We start from the raw sequence: 21,426 nt of genomic DNA on the forward strand, positions 1-21,426 counted from the left end.
GGTGTTCCTCAAGGAATATCTGGATAGGTCTCCCTTGCTCTGTGCTAATAATACCGTACAGAACAGTTTGATTGATTGATTTAAGACATATAATGTATTCAGATACTATAATTGATATAATATGTATGCAGTTGTTGTATTCACATCATTAATTGGAAATCACGTAATTCACTGACTAAATTAATCTATACTTATCAATTATATTGATACTGATTTATCTATGGAGTTGCAGACAAAAGTTTACAAACCCCCTGTTGTAACTCGGTTATTACTATGAAGATTTTGAGAAATACAGTTAATGAACAATACTTAATCAGTCAATGAGGTACAATGGGTTCTGGGCTTAGTGGGCTTATTAAGAACAACAGTGGTCCATGGGAAATTAACCTCAATAATGTTTTATAGAGTTCATGCAAACATGTAATATCTTGATAAAAAATAAAACACATTATTCTTTACATCTTAGACCATGTTTATTATTGTTGGTAGAACAAATTAAATAATTATTCTGCTTTCAAGCCATGTGCTAATAGGCATGTCAAGGGTGCTGTTCCTTTTAAGCCCATATGACAATAAATTACATTTTAAGATTATAATAATTCATAGAACATTAAATATTGTTCTATCTGAAAAAAAAAAAACATCTAAAATGTTTTGATATACTCTGGTCATCAGCAGTTTTTCTCAATTTTTGTTGTTCTACTGCATCTATCTGTGTGACCATCATTCTGACAGTGTCCGGCACTAGCTGCAAAAGTAACATGACAGTAACCACATTGTGCATTTGCTGTGAAATAGATTATCCTTCTAATATTTCCTGTATTTTTGGCTTATATAGTACGTGGGCTTAATTGGGTCACTTCACCTACTAATTATTTATTGTATTTAAATTGTATATTTAATTTCTCATTAATTATGCATCACTTATTAATTTGTTAAGGGTGACAGTGATGTGATCTTAATCTCTTAATATGTGTTTAATTAAGGAATTAACCTGAAATGTAAAAATCTTAACAGACAATTGTCCTAAGGGATCAAAAGTGATCAATTGTGATTTATGAATCACAATGTCCTTTGATTAGGAGACAATGATCAAAATCTGGTCAACTAATCACTTCCAGTGCCTGATATATTTATATACATGTGTGTGTCACCACCATATAATGTGCTTCAGTATCTGTCATCGTCTCATCTAAGGCATGTACACCTAGTGATTCCAAAATGACAGCACTTGATAGAAAAATTATTTTGAACGTATCCTTACATCTTAAATATATACATCAATGCCATGAGACTACAGTGAAATGCCACATGTACACTACTGAAAAAGCAATTACCTACTGGTAAGGGACGTTATATCGTCCAGCACAGTACAGCTGCCTGGTGTTCAGGGTCAGTCTAACATTCATTATCACAGGCAGGTCCATGTTTTTCTCTTTCTTCTTTCTTTTCTGTTTAGAACTCCGCTACAAACTAACTAGTGTGTGTGTGTATAATATTTCTTTATTTATATATGATTGATTTGTAATGGTTTGAAGCCGAAAGGAATACTGTTTGGGGCAAACCATCGCAAGCATTTCCATTTTAATTATACACAAAAGAATAAATAGGACTATTCTCTGTGTAGATATCTCCTTCTAATCCCACACATAGCTTCTTTGCAATGTTATGATTTCAGATGCAATTGCCCACATGGCCACCCACAAAGTACCATAGTCTGTTAACTCGTGATATCTACAAGTTTGCTGTGATGTTATCAACATATGTGTGTGTATATATATACTGTATTTTAAAGAAGCAATGGTCATTAGTCACTGCTGATCCAGCATAACTGTAAGAAAACTGGTTTTGGATCTGTTTATATTGCAAACTACACCTATTACACAGATCTCCCTTTCAGTATAAAAGTGAAACTTTGACTTACAATGTATCGCTCATGTCATTTTAATGTTCACTCTTTTTATTTTCGTTGCAGACTGAAGGCCTTTTTCATGCCTATAAGTAGAAAAAAAAGTTTGATGCACTTTTCTTTTTCTCCACTGAGTCTAAACTACTTTTAAAAGTAGACTACAAAGAGCAATACACTGTAATGCTGTAGAAAAAAATATACTCTCTCATTGTATTCATACTAAATGGACAACATGGTACTTTAAGTGACTTGCTTTTGGAGCTCAAGGTTACATTCTTCCTCATATCTCCTTTCTTCAGGAGAGATTATTTTCTAACCATCTCCTCATATACCTTCTCAAAACAGCTATTCAGAAATGTTGCTCTACCATAGGTTTATGTTTTTTGTTTGTTTGTTTTGCATTACTATATCATATTCATTTAAAACAAATGCTACAATCCCCAGAAACCTTTCTTAAATGCTTCCAATAATATATCAGGAAGAGAAGACATATGTCTTGGCTAGGGGTTTCTGCAGTTTAAAGTGGGCACTGCTGTAAACATTTTAATTGTACTTAACAACAGTAGAGATTGACATTTAATGTTCTGAGGGATGTTTTTCTTCTTTCTTTAATGACTATTCATTTTGTTTTTGTTTTTTTTTTAGCATTCCTGCCAACAAAGCTTTCTCTGTTTAGCGACAAGACACTTTTTATTACTTCAGGTCCCAAGAGCAGGATGTTTTCTTTTTATTTTGTTGTGTTTGTAAAATGATGAAAGAAATTACATTCACAAGGAAGCTGTCTATCGATGTTTTTGTAACTTTATTTTATTTTTAATATGTAGAGAAAACATTCTATGAATGTTCTGTATTTGACATAAAATAGATAATGCTAATATAAAATAAAACAGCATAAAAAGGGCTTTACAATAATTAGTTATATTCACAAACAACATTAAGCTTTATTTTTTAATCTATTTACTTCAAAAGCTCTAAACCTTTTTTGATCAGAATCAAAGAAGGCCTGCTGTGTTGATTTTGTTGTTGGCGTTTGTTCTATGTGGTTGGGAAGTCATTAGTGTGCAAAGCCAATGTTGCACAAGCCCTCCATACTAAAGTGGGGAGTAAATCAATAGAGAATTGAGTTGCTCGGTGATCTTTATTTTGTGTCGATGACATTAAAGACTGGTTTGAATTATATATATAAAAAATAATAATCTGAAACTGTCCATGATATTTCTTCAATATAAAGGGTAAACCTGAGAATGTTTCACTACTTCTTTGTCACTTTGTCCTCCTTGTTTGTTTTGCTCAGTTACAGCTATCATTGCTAATCAAGACATTCAAAAGCATTACTTCTGGAGTGAATAACACATCTGTAATGCAACAAAAGTATTACAGAAAAAAACCAATAATACTGTAATTTGACTGGTATAAAGCAATGTTATTTGCTGATCAGTTTACTCAAAATGTGTGTGTGTGTGTGTGTGTGTGTGTGTGTGTGTGTGTGTGTGTGTGTGTGTCTTAACTCCATTACAAAGATAGGAGTTACTGTCTTGACCATTGCTCTCCATTGCTGTAAAATCCCAAACTGTAACATATATGTAATCTGAATTAAGTAACATTACAGTTACTTTGTACTTCTTTAGACAAGGCTATAAGCTTGTGAAAAAAAAAGAGCAGATATGTAGGCCTATTCTTACAGTTGAGGGCATGTATGGGATAAATCTTCAAAACTGCCTCAGTGTGTTTCTTTGTTTAATATAAAAATGTTTTGATTTACTATACATGATTTCTCAAAAACATTGTAAATGTTCTAAACTGTCGATTTTAAACATTTATCAGAAGTCATGTGAAGGTTAACTATAACCGTATGTTTTCCAGACTATTTGCAACAAACTGTCAATCAGTTTTGTTTTCTAGAAAGCATCTGCTGTTGCTATAGATATAAATCACCTCTTTTGTTCTCTCATCTTCAAAATGTCAATTTCACAACGTGGGTCTGATCTATAAGTTATTTCAAGCTCTAACTGCCAATGTCGTTTTCCCAATTTTAAGTTGCAGTGTCATCTGTCTCCACAATAAAATGTGATTGAAAGTGTGCCTTAAAGGTTTCTTATTATGTTTTCACTGCTTAATTTTGTTTTTTTTCTGCTCACTTGTCTGGTTAGGAGCTATGCTGTGCAATTGTTTGTGCAAAAGTCTGTAAAATAGAATCGCTTGACAAAATGCTTAAATACTCCCTAATTCCTTCAAATATTCCATCAGTTCTTATGGGAGTAGACTATAGAATTACCAAAAAGCTAACAAGCCAGTCTGGCATTAGTCAAAACTGTAATAATGAAAGGCGAATAGCTCTATTAACCTTCATCTAAAATATGACAAACAAGCAAGCCTGCTGCTTTTTAGTTGTTCGTTGGAATGGGATTCTAGACCTTATTATTCCCAAGTGATCCTCATTATACTCCATGTTCTGCATTGTACCATCATATGAAAATAACTAATATCTGGTTAAGGTTAAGGATAGCTTAATGTGCAGTATCATATTGTTTCCCCCTAGGCTGTGACCTGAAGCTTATTAAAACAGCATTGTAATGCTAATGTATTGTGAAGTAGATTTGGTACAAATCTCAATAGTTGAGCCAGCAGAAGTTTAGGCTTATATGATGGTGACTTTTGGGATTTCCTCTTAGATCTTTAATGTTGCATTAATTTCATTAACATTATTTTTAATACCACTGATTCAGATATCAATATTTGTGCTCTATATTGAGGCAAAGAATAGATCCGCAGAATCCACACTATTACCAGACAGTGTTGCTTTTGAATACCGCACTAATACAAACTAATTATCCTAGCCACCCTTTTGCTCAGTAATTCTTTGGACACTCTACTAATGACGTTTATTGCCTTCAGGGAAATATCTGTCTCCGAAGTAATCAGTAACTTCTTATTTGTTTTTTTGATTAGTTAAATATTCCACTTGAATATCCTTAGTTATGTATAAGGGGCGAGTTTTAGAATGCGGGTTCATTAATGATGGTGACTTTCCTTGAACAATTTTGGACAGTCCTTCAAAAGCAGATGGTGTGTACACATTTGAATAGCTTTTAACTGTCAATGCTAGTTATACAGAAATCACAGTTTAATAATGAATATGCCTTTGATGTTGACTACTGAGGTTAGCAAAGGTTTAAAGACTGATAAGCTACTATAACCAGTGTGACAGCATCTTGTCTAGTTTGCCTCTTCTTTAATGTTCCTTTGTGCCTTTCTTCCATGCTTAGCAAGACGTATTGGTGACAGTTGTACTGCCAAAAAATATTGAAATAAAGCACAACAGCTTCAGTAGGTTTTAAGTACCATCTGTGGGTCAGCTTTTCTAAAAGAGAACAATACACACACCACAACCATAATTGTAGTATTGGAAATGCATGCTCAGAATACATTTTGCAGTCATCTCCCACCAACAAAGAAAGGACTCCAGCCCTGGTGTTCCTCCTTTTTCTGTCAGCAGGGGCTTTGCTTCAATCACATTATAGTCCTGGTTGTCTTCAGGCAACCTCTCTCTTCCATGCCTTCTGTCTGATGTCCAACCCTTTCAAGATCACATCTACTCTATAATTACTCACTATATATTTTTTTTAAATATGACAGGGGCCTGTACTAACATCTGTTGATTTACTGATGACCTTTATCACCTCACTAAAGTGTCATTTGTGTAACTCACAACATGTCATTATACATCTAGTAATTGTTAGCAGAAGTATTTTCAACAGATATGCAAAGACACAATGATTTCTAAACCAGCCATACAGCAAACGCTGTGTTTATATCATCCTTCATAAATACTACAAACATGTACTGTACCTGACTGTCTTTGGCATGTGTAACCAGGTTGCAACAGAACATCCTTAATCACTAAACTGATGATCTTTATAAGATTATTCTGGTTGCGATGTTTTGTCAATGTAAATAAAGTTATCCCAAGCATGACAAACATGACCAATTTTCACACTGCAAAGGACATAGCAAGGCTATATCCCTCATCTTGTGGTTATAGTGTTCTTTATAGTTCTGTGAAATGGGCGGTGACCTGACTTTATCTGAAGGTAGAAATTCACAGTGCAGTCAATCATTTACCACTGTTAGAAATATATATTGTGTTGTTTCTTTGTTAGTCTATGCTTTTGGTCTGTCTACTGCAATATACTGATTTCCACACTAGTCTAAGACTGATGAGATTGATCTACTGATTTTAATAAGTAGATGAAGTAGGTGGTAAAATGCTAAACATATGACTGTGATTCTGTGAAGCCTTGTCAGGTTTGAATTCAGACTCTGCAGATTGCTGAAGTGGCCAGAGTATCACTGGGAGTGGGCTGAGCAGAGAAGCCAGGGGAATTTCTATTGCTGTAGAGGTGCCATGCAACACTGTAATACGTAAAAGCAATTGGTACTTATCCTTCAGTTAACACTGTAGCCTGATCTTTTCAGACCTGTCAGTATTACAGAAGATGGCAGCGGGCTTGATTTTTTTATGTAATGGAACATGTTGGCTATCTTTACAATGTTATGCTGAAAAGGTGTTTGGAAAACAATTTGGAAAACACATTTACACAAAGTACCTATTGTTTATATAACCCTACTAAAGCCCCTTCATAATCACTTGTGTGGGAGAAGTACTTCAATTTTCTAAACAGAATTGATTGGAATTGAAACTGAAAATTCAATAGAGACGGACGAAGAGAAGAACAAGAACCAGAACTCTAAAAATGGAAAGACCCAAACAAATTAAATTTAAGCAAGCTGGGAATCTCAAATTGTGTTACATTCTTTCCAAGTCCTGGAAGTATCCTGCACAATTCATTTACAATTCCTATCTTTTATTTTCCCTGTAACATGATACATTCATTTACCTTAATAGCAAACAAAAGTTACTAAAGTTATTACAAGAACTGAATGTGATAGAAAATTGCATTCCATTCTCTCTCTCTCTCTCTCTCTCTCTCTCTCTCTCACACACACACACACACACATATATATATATATATATATATATATATAGCGGTGGGGGTGAGGGATTGATTTGTTGTGTTTGTTTTATATTCAGTTCTTGTAATTAATCACACCAAATACCTTACATTTTTTAAAAAGCGTCATGTTTGTAGTGTTCATAATTGCTGTATGCCATTGCCCTTTTGTGCCCCTGCGATTTGGAAAACCCATCCGTTATTCAACCTGGCCTACCATGTCAACTTTAGACCTCCCCTGGAGAAAAGAATCCAGGCTGGAAATTGAGGGCGGTAGGTAGAGGTCATACTAAAAACTATTTGTAGCGCTTATAAGTTCAAAAATTAAATAAATAGTTTGTATATTACTTGAAGCTCAACAGGGAACAATGAAGAAAATGTCTTGTCACCAATAGATCCCAACCAACCTTTAGTACTATAAGAGAAATTGTCTTTGGGAGGTAGAGGGACGGAGATGGATTATATAGTTGGATAACATTCGATAGATAACAAGGCACTAGAGAGCATAAGCAATTCAACAACAAAATACAACTAATGTTGTTTGTAATTCAACCATGAGTCAATTGAAGTACTTCAAAACAGGCTATACGACAAGTAAACGGTATAATATATTGTGTGCTGCCGGAGGTTTGCAGAGATAAAATGCCCAGAAAGACCAAGAATTAGATATTTGATTTTAAGAAAGTATTCTATGCTTTATGCTGAACTGATTGTTAGCTGCTTATTGATTGTAGAATCTCATCAAGCCTTTCTTAAAAGATAGTAGTGAATCAACATGATGCAGTAATTTGTTCAATAAGCCAGACTATCTTTGTTTGGAGAAATGTCCACTTTTATTTTATCCTACGCCCCCTTTTCTTTTACAGAGAAATGTATGTTTGTGTAATCCTTTTTATCTTGTTGAACATGTGTCGTAAAGGAAGATTATGTTCACTAAATATTTATTCAATTTTTTTTTTTTACATATTTAATAATAGTAATAATAATAGATGTTATTTGGTGGATGCCTTTCGAGACACTCAAGGACATCTTATATAAAAAGTTGACCTATATAAAATAAATTAATACAATAAACATAGATTAAAATGCAGAAATACATAGTTATTATTACACAGTTACAAAGGAAAAATCAACTAAAATGTAGCCGTAGGGCTATAAGAGGCAGGCTTTCATAAAGTGGTAAGTTTTTAAAAGGTCTTTGAATTAAATGAGTGTGTCTGCTTGTTTTATGTGTGAAGGGAGTGCATTGCGGTTGAAGGCCCAGGCACCCATGGTGGAGAGATAGAATGGGGGATGACGGGAAGACCAGCAGAAGAGGAACATAGGGAGCGGGAAAGGGCATAGGCTGGAAGAAGGTCAGAAAGGGAGATAGGTCCCAGGTTATGGAGGGCATTGTAAGTAAGGAGGAGTGACTTAAAGACAATATGATGCACAGGGAGCTATTGCAAATCGATAAGGATTGGTGTGATATGTTCAGATGATCTAGTGCAGAGAAGATCATTGGTGATTTCTTCTATGGCTGTTTCAGTGCTGTGCTTAGAACGAAACCTGGACTGGAATGGTCAGTGGTCATCTTAAAGCTCAGTGCTGTCAACAGAGAAAACAATACATAGCTAATGAAAATTGTCATGATGAGAACAGGCCAATGAGACCATCAAAGCTGGTCCTCACAAAATATACTTCTTCAGCCAGTACAGCACAAAAGTATTCTATAGCTTGATTATATTATACACATAGCATTTTTTAAGGATGTCTCTGGCCCAGAAAATCGACCATATTATACCCTTAGAGCAATAGGGGAAATTGTGTTTTATAAAAATTAAAGTGTTATGTATTTTTGTATTTCAATTCTGTTACATAGCTTGAGGTGCCCATTTATTTCATATTGTTGTCCATTTGAAGTCCAGAACAGCCATTTTAAATCTTGACTTAAGTTCTGTGGTGGAGATATTTTAATATTTCAATGGGATTTAATAACACTGCTGGTGCAGAATATCTTGCTTTTAATATTTTAGACATCATCAGTATGGGTTATGATACGTTGGTCACAGAGTGATTTTAAAAACCTGATTTATGTAACCATATCATATCATTGATGTGTTTTAAGGTGAAGGAAATGGTTACATGGCACATATTATATAACCCTTTGAAAGCAGTGACCCAAATAAGGTTTTAGACATAGCTTTGAAACTAACTTTTTATATTGCCCCTTTTGAAATTTTCACTGCATGTGTTTACTTATTTCTACTTGTAATTTCTCACAAGCACTCTGTATTTGAAGCACCCATTCTGCTTCCCAGAAGATTACTCATGACTGACAGATAGGGCAAGGACAGTTTTGGTAAAAAAAAAACTGTCATTGTATTCAATCATGTGTGGTACAATTGTAGTGATATTGCAATCAGCTATAATTACTAAATTATTTGAATACAATCTACTTCTCAAAATTGCTAGTAGTCTTGCTGATGTGAACAAAATACTGATACTTCCTTTAAAAAAATATTCTGCCTTCATATTGTCTATATTATACACTGTATAATTTATACTCAAAAATAGAAGTCTTCAGCAACATTTTACTTAAATGTTTTTTTCTAACACTTTTGAAATACTTTTAAATCACATTCCATGTGTTATTTATCATTACTCAGTTTCTTTATGAACTTAAGCTGTTTGGAATTATATTCAATGTATTTACATGTTTACAAAATTACTTACAAGGATCTGCATGGTAAATTGCAGTTATCTAGTATAAAGTCTAGCGTATATTCCAACAGAGCCAAGCCTCACAGGGTTACCATAGTTACTTATTGGGCTTTAATCACTTTGGCTACCTTTAAGGAAAGTCACCCTATTGCAATGCCAGTGTCATACCTTGAGAGTAGAAGATCAATATGAAATGAAGTTAACCAAAGGACTCGTCTTTCCTTTTAAATATATTTTCTGATATGCTTTAACCAAACTCAACAGCCAACATCTTGGAGCAACTACCTAAATACCTCATAGTTATTAGCCAAAAACAAACTCCCTGTTCATTAGAGAGCCTTAACAGGAGGCTTTAAATTATCCCAGTACACCTCCAGCACCTAAAGTAGGATCATTTAATAACAAGAGACATTATTATAAGTAATTCATGTGTCACCTGATTACTTATATAAATCAATATCTGTATTAAATTCCTTAAGATCTATAATATACTTTAATCTGCACCAATACCTTTTTTGTTTCCACGTAAAGAACAAAATGTTCATGAGACCTTTTTGGATATTCATTATTCATGAAGACATTATTTTCTATCAGTGCTTTAAAAAAAAAAACAATTGGACCCAGGTGTTATTTCTTTTGAATATTTATTTGCTCATGTCACAACTGTTTTAAGTAATGTATGTCTACATTTTCTTTTGACAGATAATTTTCTGATGTCCATTTACTTTAATGCTTGGCTGTTTCCTTGAGATTAAGTAGATTGTTAAACTTTAAAACACGTTTTTAAAACTGTCAAATGAACAATCTTTAAGCCCTCCACTACCCCTATTCCTTTTTAACACAAAATATAAAAATAATTGAAATGTAGTCTTGACATTCATTGGTTTCAGCAATTGGAGCCAAGGTGCGATTGTTCAAGGTTAATTGCTTTGGGCTCATTAAAATGGTTTAATGGGGCTTTGAAGATATGGTTTCTGCACCCGCTAAAAGCCACCTAGTGATTTTGAACAGTAAAGTCCAGTGTCAAGATAATCGTCGCCGATAGGTATCCACAATTCCCTGCTTCTCTTTGGATGCGAGGTGTCAAACTAGATAACTACCAAGTCATGGAAAGAAAACCCTTTTAAGTGAATTTGATATGCGAAATATTGAAAATGGAAATTAACTCGAAAGCTCTCACCTTGTTATAGAGAAGAGGAATTCTTCACATGACCAGATTTGCAGCTCACAAGATACATCTTTTTGCTCTCATTTCATCCCACTTCACTGGTTTACCTACCCAAGTTCCTGCAGCTACTTTTCAATTACATATGTTAATCACCTCAGTTGGTGTTAATTTATACTACAGAAACTACAAAAACCCCATTGTTTACACTTTGAACCTCTGTCATTGTATGTGACTAATTTCACAGTGATGGCAGAGAAGTAAAGACGAATAGACTATACTTTTCCTTTTGGGGGAACAGAGTTTCAGTATCATTTTGCTTTAGGTATTGTCATAAAGCAGTCTCTATAGTGTTTAAGTGTGATTTTGTATTGTGATTTTACTAGATGAGATCATTGCAAAACATGGAAAAGTAAATATTGTGATAACTGCACCAATACAGAGAATATTATGTGGTATGTTTTGTTTGATGTTGTTGGATCATGTCTTTTCTTCAGCTTTCAAATTTCTAAAGAACAGTGCTTCAACAACAAATGCAATGTTTTTCAGTACTCTGTAGTTCTGGATATGTTAATGTGGTGGTGGTGTTTGTCAGTGAGCCTTCAAATAAGTCAATCAGTAGTAGTGACTGTTTTCAGTGCTTCAGTAATAGAAGACTATATGTCCATAGTATACATTTAAGATTAGAATACAAATATCTGTCACAGGTATTAGATTATATCATTATATAATAACCTATATAATAACAGTAATATGCAATAAAGATATTCCATGTTGTTATGCTCATTGGCTGGCAATCATACTTAAAAACCTGTCCTGTTGTGAGCACACTAACATATTTTTGTAAATCTAATGAGTTTATTTAGATTTTGTGGTTGCCAGTGCATGGTATTGACAAATTGATAATAATGTATATTTGCAAGGTAAATAGAACTTTCTAATTCCAGTACAATCTACACTATGTAGTTTGTTTTATCTTTTTTAATAGCAGAGGTAGTTTAAATTATACAATGTCACAATACTCCAGCCTTTGGTGACTCCCCATAAAGCAGTGATTTTAAGACTAGTGGGACCTAAGCTTTAAGGGCTCCACTCATTGCTTCAAAGTTGATTTTATTATAAACAAATACTTGTATGATGCACTAATGTAGAATTAATAATGTCTGTTACAATATATTTAGTATGTTTGACAAACACTACCTCAACATTTGAACAAAACTATCAATCAACACTAGAATAACATCTATCAACATATTAATATATTTCTAAATGTAATATATTTCTTAGTTGTAATTAAGAATGTTAATATATTGTAAATGTGTTGCAAATATGCATGGTAAATGTAATCCTGCAATGCGTCATGTGGTAATTGCTTGAAAACTGTGAAAGTGAATAGAAGCTTTTGGAAGTCACCTTGATTGCCATTGGGTATTAAAGAATGTAATGCACGGAAAGCAGTCACTACCATTTCTCATCTTGGGGAAAGGCATAGAATTGTCAAAATGTTTCAGGCAAATGTTTTTCAAGCTCAACAACTCTGGTGACAGCTATACAAACAGTCATAAGCAAATCAACATTCCCTGAACTGTAGACTCATCATAAAGCACGTCAAGGCTTATGGAATGGTTACATTCAAGCTGTGCAGTCTGGGTGAACTGGAGAAGTTCTGAATATGGGAGTGGGTAAAAATCCCTGAACCTGTTAGGAGGATGAAGGAAGTACATTCTCAAGACATTGGCGGATCTATGAAATACTGATGGCCAGTCAGTGAATAAATTGTGCATTTATAAATATAAATACTACTGATATATACAATATCACTTTTTAAATTGTGTTTATTTGTTTGTGAGGGATGTGTATGTAAGTCTATTTTCCTGCTGGTTACTAAAATATATCATGTGAGCATCAAAATTTCATGAGACAAGTACCCGATAACCCCAGGTTATGAGGATGCCCTGTTCACTGCAAAGGGTATACATATACAATGACTAGCTCTCTCGTAATTAATTAATAATGTAATGTATCAGAACGATGGTCTGGTAATCATTCTTGATTGCATGTTTCTCTTTTAAGCTAGGCTACTAAATACTGTATCAGTGAAAAGAAATGTAATGTATTTCTCTAGTTATACTAATACACACATACACACTCACTAAGGTGGCTGCTAATATGATTTGCCATCCCAACCAGGCCTTGCACTTAGCTCTGCCAGTTCAGAGAAGTAGGTCTGAAATGCATCACATGGTTCTATGGTGTAATCTAGGCCTACATTAATAAAATATAATACACAATTCAAACTCAGTGAACAGTATATGTTTGCATCCACTACATTGGGTATGATCTTTTGTTGTTTTGTGGTTGTATTACGCACAAGAAAACAGAAATATTTTGTGAAAGTGAAAAACCGTTAGATAGGAAGTAGGTTGAAAGAATTCTATAGGGACATATGGTCATTTCTGAACTCCCCTAATGTAAGCAATAGCACAGCTGTCACAGCCACAGACCTGCACTCTTCTTCCAGTCCAAACACTTCCACTTTTCCTTACTAGATATCACCATCAACCTTCCTTACCAGTCAATTCTCCCAGCTCCCTTCATTCAATCAATCAATCAATCAATCAACATTCCTAAACACCATGTGCATTTGTTCAACCACCCTCTGCCCCCATTCACCCTGCACCTCTCAAACCTGGTTCCTTGCTTCCCCCTGGTCCCCATATAAACCCCTCACTGTCTGTCACAAGTTGCAAAGTTTTGTCAGTGTTAGCTACATCTCTGAGCAGTCGCCCACTGCCTTGTGTCCTTGACCTCTTGATTGACATCCTGACCATGACCTTGGTCTTCCCCTGTTTGCCTTTTTGATCACCTGACCCTTGCCCTTGCCCTTGCCCTTGCCCGTGACCACAACCACATCTTTGCTTTACCACTGATAGCCCTGTCCGGCCGATATCCACCCCCCACCTGTCCTAACCATCCCACCAGCACTGCAACTGGGTTCCCCTGTTCCCTTGCCTGCGGTATGTAACAACAGCAAACTGCAGATGAGATGTCTTACTGCAACTTAAGGGAGCTGATATACATCGTTTAAAAATAATTACTTGTCACTGGTATTAAATGTTTTCAAGTACTATAAATTGCACACAGTTTGTTCACCTAGGTTCTGCTACCAAAAAGAAAAAAAAAACGAATAAGATTTTACATAATTGCAGCTAATTAAATAAGGCAATGAGGTCAGTGAATGAAAATAAATTCAGATCAGTCAGTTATCCCTACAGGCAAAAGTAGAGGAACATGACACCTTGTGACTTAAGATATATGCATTTATTATGACTAACCACAGTACTGTATTCTAACAGTAATGATTAGTTACATAAAACACTACTCTGTTCTACCCACAGTGGTTGCATAACTTAGTTGAAAAGGTATTCAATCATTGTTGGGTGAAAATACCTTTTCACATTTTGTTCAAAAATGAACACCCTCTCTCTCTCTATATCATTCTATGTTGTAACTACTCTCAGAGTAATCCATCAAAGGATTCAAATCATGAAATAGTTTTAAGAAGGGATTTTTCATACTGTTTTAGGAATTTAACTCAACGGTTTTGACATACAAACTCCTTTATTTATGGATTAACTAGATATAGATATTTATTTTTATCTGCATTATGAAAGGTGTTGACATCTTGACAGGTGAAAGCTAATTACATGCTGTCCACATCATTCTCTTCATGGTTTAAATTACAAGTTGGCTCATAGGAGGCAGTAATCATTATCTCAAATAATTAAAGAAGGAACATGCAGGGTGGCACTTTAATTACTATATTTTGAGTCTGGCTATTTTATAACATAAGCAATGAAGTGATTAGGGAAATTAAATGAATAAAGTTGGCACATAAGTACCTGCGGACATTTACACATTTTGCATTTGATATAATTTAGCTAGGTGACTGTGTAAAGTTGTTGACAGCATTTTATATTAAATGTCAGTGTGTAGTAGTTCCCCCGTGGAACAAAAAAGTAACTGTCAACATAGTTAAGTGAGTTTAAGGAAACTATGGTAATATATTTATTATAATATTGATAATAGTAAAACATGAACTTATATACTGCAGTGATCTGTCAACAAAGTGGCTACATACCGCACTGACATAAATAGAATGTGTGCCAACTTTCATCAGCCTTTTTTCTTTGAAAGTCTCAATAATCCATATCTAGCCTACATGGGGCCATAGAACTTCGCAAGTGAAAAAAACAAACAAAAAAGAAAAACGCCAATTCTGTCAGAAGAGAGTCAGACTCTGCTAGTTGACTGTGGCTGGAATCTCCCAGAGGACAACGCAGGCCCAGCAGAGCGCTTTCAGAGTTGGGTGGGTTGAAGTCAACTAGGGAATCCAATGCTTGCCTTACACTAGTAATCCCTATGGCTTTCATATCTAGTCAGATCTGCGGTAGCCCTCTGTATCAAACTGCAAGCTCTGTTGTATGCCCTTCATGCTCACAGTGTGATCCCTTAAAGAAATAAAAAAAAGGAAAAAGGGATGGCTTAACAATTAATGTTTTGTAGGTTTTGTGTATGTCATGTTCACATCTCAAACACTACTGTGCTGTGGTGGTTGCCTTTATTGGCTGCAAATGCAATTTCTTGAGAGTATCAAAAGTTCATATTCAGATTTGAAAGAGAGGGATAGGTAACATTCCTATGATCAGATGCTATTAAATAGTGCTGGGGTCGGCAACTCCCACCACCATTCACTGACAAGATTTTGCTTGGCACGAGTCCTTTCCAAAAACATTAACAAAGTCAAACTTATTTTAAAAAGCCATGTGTGAGGTAAATTTTTTTATAAAGACAAGGTATTTGATGTTTTACCTAATCAACTGCATAGTTTTTTTAAGGTAAACGTTTATTTTGAAATTGATGCATGCAACACGTTCCAAAAAAGTTGGGATAGGGGCAATTTAGGACTAATAGCAATGTGACAAGTTTAAATAAGAAGGTGATGTGAAATAGGTGAGGCAATCGTGTAATCATAGTATATAAGGAGCCTCCAAAAAAGGCCTAGTCCTTCAAGAGCAAGGATGGGTTGAGGCTCGCCAATCTGCCAACAGATGCGTCAGCGAATAATCCAACACTTTGAGAACAACATTCCCCAAAGACAAATCGGTAGGATTTTGGGCATTTCACCTTCTACAGTGCACAATATAATTAAAAAATTAAAGGAATTCGGTCAAATCTCGGAGCTTAAAGTTCAAGGCCGAAAACCACTTCTGAATGTGCGTGATCTCCGATCCCTCAGATGTCACTGTCTTAAAAGCCATCATGAGTCTGTAATGGATATCCTTACATGGGCTTGGGAATACTTTGGTAAACCTTTGTCAGTCAACACCATTCGCCACTGCATCCACAGATGCAACGTAAGGCTTTACTATGCAAAGCAGAAGCCATACATCAACACTGTCCAGAAGCGCCGCTGACTTCCCTGGGCTTGGTCGCATCTGAGATGAACTGTAGCACAGTGGAATCATGTTTTGTCAAGTCAACATTTCAAATAGTTTTTGGACAAAACAGCCATCGTGTTCTCTGGGCCAAAGAGGAAAAGGACCATCCAAGCTGTTATCAGCGTCAGGTCCAAAAGCCAGTGTCTGTCATGGTATGGGGGTGTGTCAGTGCCCATGGTAAGGGTAACTTGCACATCTATGAGGGCACCATTAATGCAGAAAATATGTACACATTTTGGAGCAACATATGCTGCCATCCAGACGTCGTCTTTTCCAGGGACGACCCTGCATTTTCCAGCATGACAACGCCAAACCACATTCTGCCCGGATTACAAGTGCATGGTTGCGTAAACAGAGCGTGCGGGTGCTAGCATGGCCTGCCTGTAGTCCTGACCTGTCTCCGATTGAGAATGAATGAAGCACAAAACAAGGCAACGAAGGCCCGTACAGTTGCACAGCTGAAGAAATGCATAATGGATGAATGGGGGAAAATTCCACTTGCTAAACTTAACCAGCTGGTGTCTTCAGTGCCCAAACACTTAATAAGTGTTATTAAAAGAAAAGGTGATGTTACACAGTGGTAAACAGTCGACTGTCCCAACTTCTTTGGAGTGAGTTGCAGTCATCAGATTTGAAATGAGTATATATTTAAAAAAAAAAATTAAATTCACAAAGTAAAACATTGAATAATGTGTTAATAATAATGTATTTTCAATATAATACAAGGTGAATTGAATTTTCAATTGACTCTTTGTTTGTTTTTTTGCATTTTCCATACTGTCCCAACTTTTTCGGAATTGGGGTTGTATTTCCAACACCTATTGTTTTTATTTCCCTTTTTCTTTGTTCTTTCAATTGTAACTTTTAAGATTAACTTGAAAGTTTTAATTTTGAAAAACAATCTTTGGACCTATAATTACCTTTCCAGAGTTTATTACAATGTGTAAAAGTATGGAATTACTTATTATAATTATGTATTGTATATTTAACTATATGTGATATATATATAGTTATATCTCCATCATAACTTAAAACTGTCCAAAATGGTCCACAAACGTTTACAGTAAACCAAATCATAAATGTTTTACCTCAAATAACAAAGAAACTGTGAAAAATGTAAGTCATTGCATATATGGGATTGTTTTTTTATTTTGTTTTTGTAAATGGTTTAGATCATTATAACAAACACGACAATATATGAAAGGGGAAACAATAATTATTCCTATAAAAAAAAAATGTTTTTGCTTACTCAGATATTAAATTGAGCAAGTAAGCAAACCACAGCTAACATGAAAAGGAATGATTGCCCCTAGACCTCTGCCAGGAATGCATTACCAGTGCCTCTTTATTCTGTGACCGAATCAATGTGATTGTTATTTCAGTTTCCTGTGCAGAGGAAATGTTAATAGCAACACCTTTACAACTCAGATTGAATGTGTTTATATTTAAAATGCTTAAATCACAATATCAAACAATGAGTCACCTTGCATACTCTTTGATGACAATCAGATATATTTTTTTTACTTCAGTGTCTTAAAACCCTTTTCTTTCATAATTCCAATAACTTAATTTTTTTTGTTATTCTCTCAATCATTTTATGTTTCACAGGATTAAAATAGTAGGCCAGTCAGCCAGTCTTTTTACAAATAAGTATGACATTTGTAGTGACAGAATGTGCTTATTTTATGCCTATCTGTGAGTAACTGATGTGTTTAAAGCAAGCTATTAAGAGCTTTCCCTATAGTTATTTTCATATTAGCATCAGCAAGTTTTTTTTTTCTCTGTAAAGCAGAAACATGTCAAGATTCATACACACTGAGCTTAAAAATATCTTCTAAAGCTGACAAAGTACCAGTTAGCTGTTACATTTGAGAGGGTTTGATATACAGTTGTTCTATGTAAAAATCACATAATTTCTAGCTAGAAGTTCTTATTTAAATGTTGCACGTTGGATAACTTCTGAAATCCCATTTTATCATTTTACTTTAAAGTTTGCTCACTAAATGGAAACACAAATCAATGTGTCAATGTGCAAATAAGGATTGCTTGCGCTAAGAGACGTGCCTGATACATATTGAAGACGATACCGAAGGCTAAGGAAAGACATGCCTTTTTAAGCAATTTCTCTGGAACTGGTATCATCAGCTCACCCTCAATGGTTCTCTGATTCATACATGTAAACCATGATACATAAAAAATGTATTGTATGCACACATGCTACACACTGAAGATTTCATTACTTTCATTAATGTAACATTAGTAACAGTAAAGGTCAGAAACTATTAATGAAGCCTTAACTGAGTTCTTGAAAACATACAATAAGACTATTTGAATACTTATCAAGATTTCCTGAGTGGGACTGGGGTGAAGTTGTGGAGATTCACAGGTGTGTAGGTTTCTTGTTTCGGGAATGAATCTGGGGTCGATCTGTGCAATCTTCTTCCCATGATGTGGTTCACAGTATGAAGAAAGAATCTTTGTGCAGTGAAGGAAACCGATCCTTAAACTCTGATATACCACTGAAACAAAGATTGACAATTTGTTGTGTGCAAATCTTATTTATTTTAGCACTTGGCATGAAGTCCAGTAGGTGCCCTCATATTTACCAGTTTTTACAGTGCAGTGAAACTCACATGATGGATAATACATTTCTTTTCTAAGTTTATGTTGTGTAGCGTGAAACAGATTAGCTATTTCTTTACCAAGCAGGGGTAGTCACAGTAGATTTGATACAAATATAATTGTTACTAAACTTGTAATATCTTTTAAATTGTCACATTTTTTTTTGGAAAAAGACTGTTCTGTAAGGCAATAAAACCCATGTATAATGCCTGCTCTTTTATATATGCATTAATGAATGTTTGTCACCATTGACTACCATTCTACTTTCTTTTTGTGATTTTCTAGAATTGCAGAGCAGTTCCTGTGGAAATCCTGGGGTCCCACCTAAAGGCATTCTTTATGGGACGAGATTCAATGTTGGAGACAAGATCAGGTACAGCTGTGTGACTGGATATGTACTTGACGGTCACCCTCAGTTAACCTGCATCACCAGTACAGGGAATAATGCTGTCTGGGACTTCCCCGTTCCAATCTGTAGAGGTAAGCTACAATATTATTATCCTTTCATTATGCACTTATGAACTCTATAGTTCTGAACACGAGAACTAAACTTCAGTTCTGTCATTCTTATACAGTGTGTGTGCGTCTGTGTAGGGGTGTGTGTGTGTGGAGGGAGGTGGGGGGATTGGATCAGTTTCATACTGAATCTCACATAATCACATGAATCTGTAATGCAGCTGAATAATATGCAATAATTATTCCCACCAGTTTTACAAGATCCTCTTCTTCTATGAGCCTCTATGCTGTCATTGGTCTGTTTGAACTTCTGTGCAGTCTTTAGAAGCCTTCAATGACTATGGCTAAATACAATACATCTTGGTTATTTGATATATGTATGTATTTCTTAACTGTATTTTCCTAAATGCTTTCTAAATACTATGTGTTATGTTAAATACTAAGTAACTGGTCATCATTAAGTATGTTTGCAAGTTCATGAGATCATATGAAAAGCATTCTTCAGCAATACAAAATAGATTGTTAAATTAATGATGTGGAAGTTTGCCTCTTCACCAGAAAAGTTAGTAATAAAATCCTATGCAAAAGAGTGGACTGCATTATTTGCACAGATATTGAGGCATTTATTCATACAATTCCTGCTCTGCTTGTGCACTGTAAGGATAATGGCAGTGGCCTTGCTTTAAACATATCAAGATTTATTGTCCTGTGTTCTGGGCAATTATATTGTGCATTAGCCATGACCATTTTTAAATAAGGCCTTCTCTCTGGGTAGTATTAGTTTTTGGAGGATGCATTTAATGGGGAAATATGACAGCAACTTTATCATGTCTGCTTTTGTCTGGAACAAGAAATATATATTGATAAACACAACTGAGCAATTCGAGTACAGTATACAGAGTGTATTATCTGGAATTCAGTGTATCTTTAGTTTTTGCTTTAAATCGGTTGCTGGGAATTTACATAAATAAGGCCAGGCATAGGAACCAAACCATTAGATCAAGACAACTTAGAATAAAGGACTGACAAAACACAACTTGTAAATGAATGATACTGCAATGGGGCATAAGCAACGCTTAGTAGATTTAAACATGCATACTAAGATTATTCACTTGTTTCATAATTGTAGTATTTTATGATACTAACAAAGCACAGATAAGGTATTCAGTACTAAGTATATTAAAGTTCAAACATTGGAAGAAACCACTTCTACACACATCCCTTGGCAGCTCCCCGTTCACCACAATAATTCTCTTTGGTACAGGATTTACGAGGCAAAAACATCCTCCTTATCCAACTGAATCTTGTAGGAAGGTTGTTTCTGAAACTGTGGTTTGGAATACATAGTAAAAGCCTACTGTCTTTCGTATAGGCAAAGATATAAATATAAATATATAAGTTGGAATAAAGAAAAAAAAGTATCTGTTTTAGATTCTGATTAAGATTCTGGTCCTTTTGCATGTGTACATGAATATTCATCTACATGCATAGCCTTCTGAAGATGTTTTAGAAATGTGAATTCAAAATAGGGTATGCAAGTTTAAAATTGAAGTATTAAAAGTATTAAAACAGTGTATGTTGCCCCTGCTGCTAATACGATGTGAGATTAAATAACACATTTATATAAAGACGGCTTGGCATTTCTATAAATTGAATTTTGAAAAAAATCTTCAATTCAAATGGAAATGAAATACTATTGTAGCTGTCCTACTGTACTGTACCATGAAATTACAGTTTAAAAAGTTGGAAGTAATCTGTCATGTGTAGCTGCTTGCACTATTTGAAAAGTTTATATACACACACACACCCTTCCCCTTTTTTTCTACTTGACCTTAAAAAACATAACTTGGTATGACATATTTGGGAAATCAGTCACACTGAACATAGATTTGTATATACTAGTAAGCTGATATGCCTTAAAACATGTCATGTTTCTCAAGTTGTTAGTTTTTCTTTTAATTAAAATTCTTATGCAAACAAATAATAAAAAGTAAAAAGTAAAAATGTGTTCATAATTGCTTAGCAATTAATATCTTGGTATGAATATGTTTTCTGGGG

At 34.8% G+C, this 21,426-nt stretch overlaps 1 protein-coding gene across 1 annotated transcript in view; it reads left to right on the forward strand.

The window, feature by feature from the left end:
* Window positions 1-21,426, forward strand: part of csmd1a (CUB and Sushi multiple domains 1a) — a 148,936-nt gene that overhangs the window by 27,190 nt on the left and 100,320 nt on the right. Inside the window, exon 2 of the mRNA XM_066714577.1 lies at window positions 19,198-19,392. Coding sequence (XP_066570674.1) covers window positions 19,198-19,392 — 195 coding nt within the window. The remainder of the gene's footprint in view (window positions 1-19,197; window positions 19,393-21,426) is intronic.

The sequence above is a fragment of the Amia ocellicauda genome, chromosome 10 (genome assembly GCF_036373705.1).
Source record: "Amia ocellicauda isolate fAmiCal2 chromosome 10, fAmiCal2.hap1, whole genome shotgun sequence".
Classification (NCBI taxonomy): domain Eukaryota; kingdom Metazoa; phylum Chordata; class Actinopteri; order Amiiformes; family Amiidae; genus Amia; species Amia ocellicauda.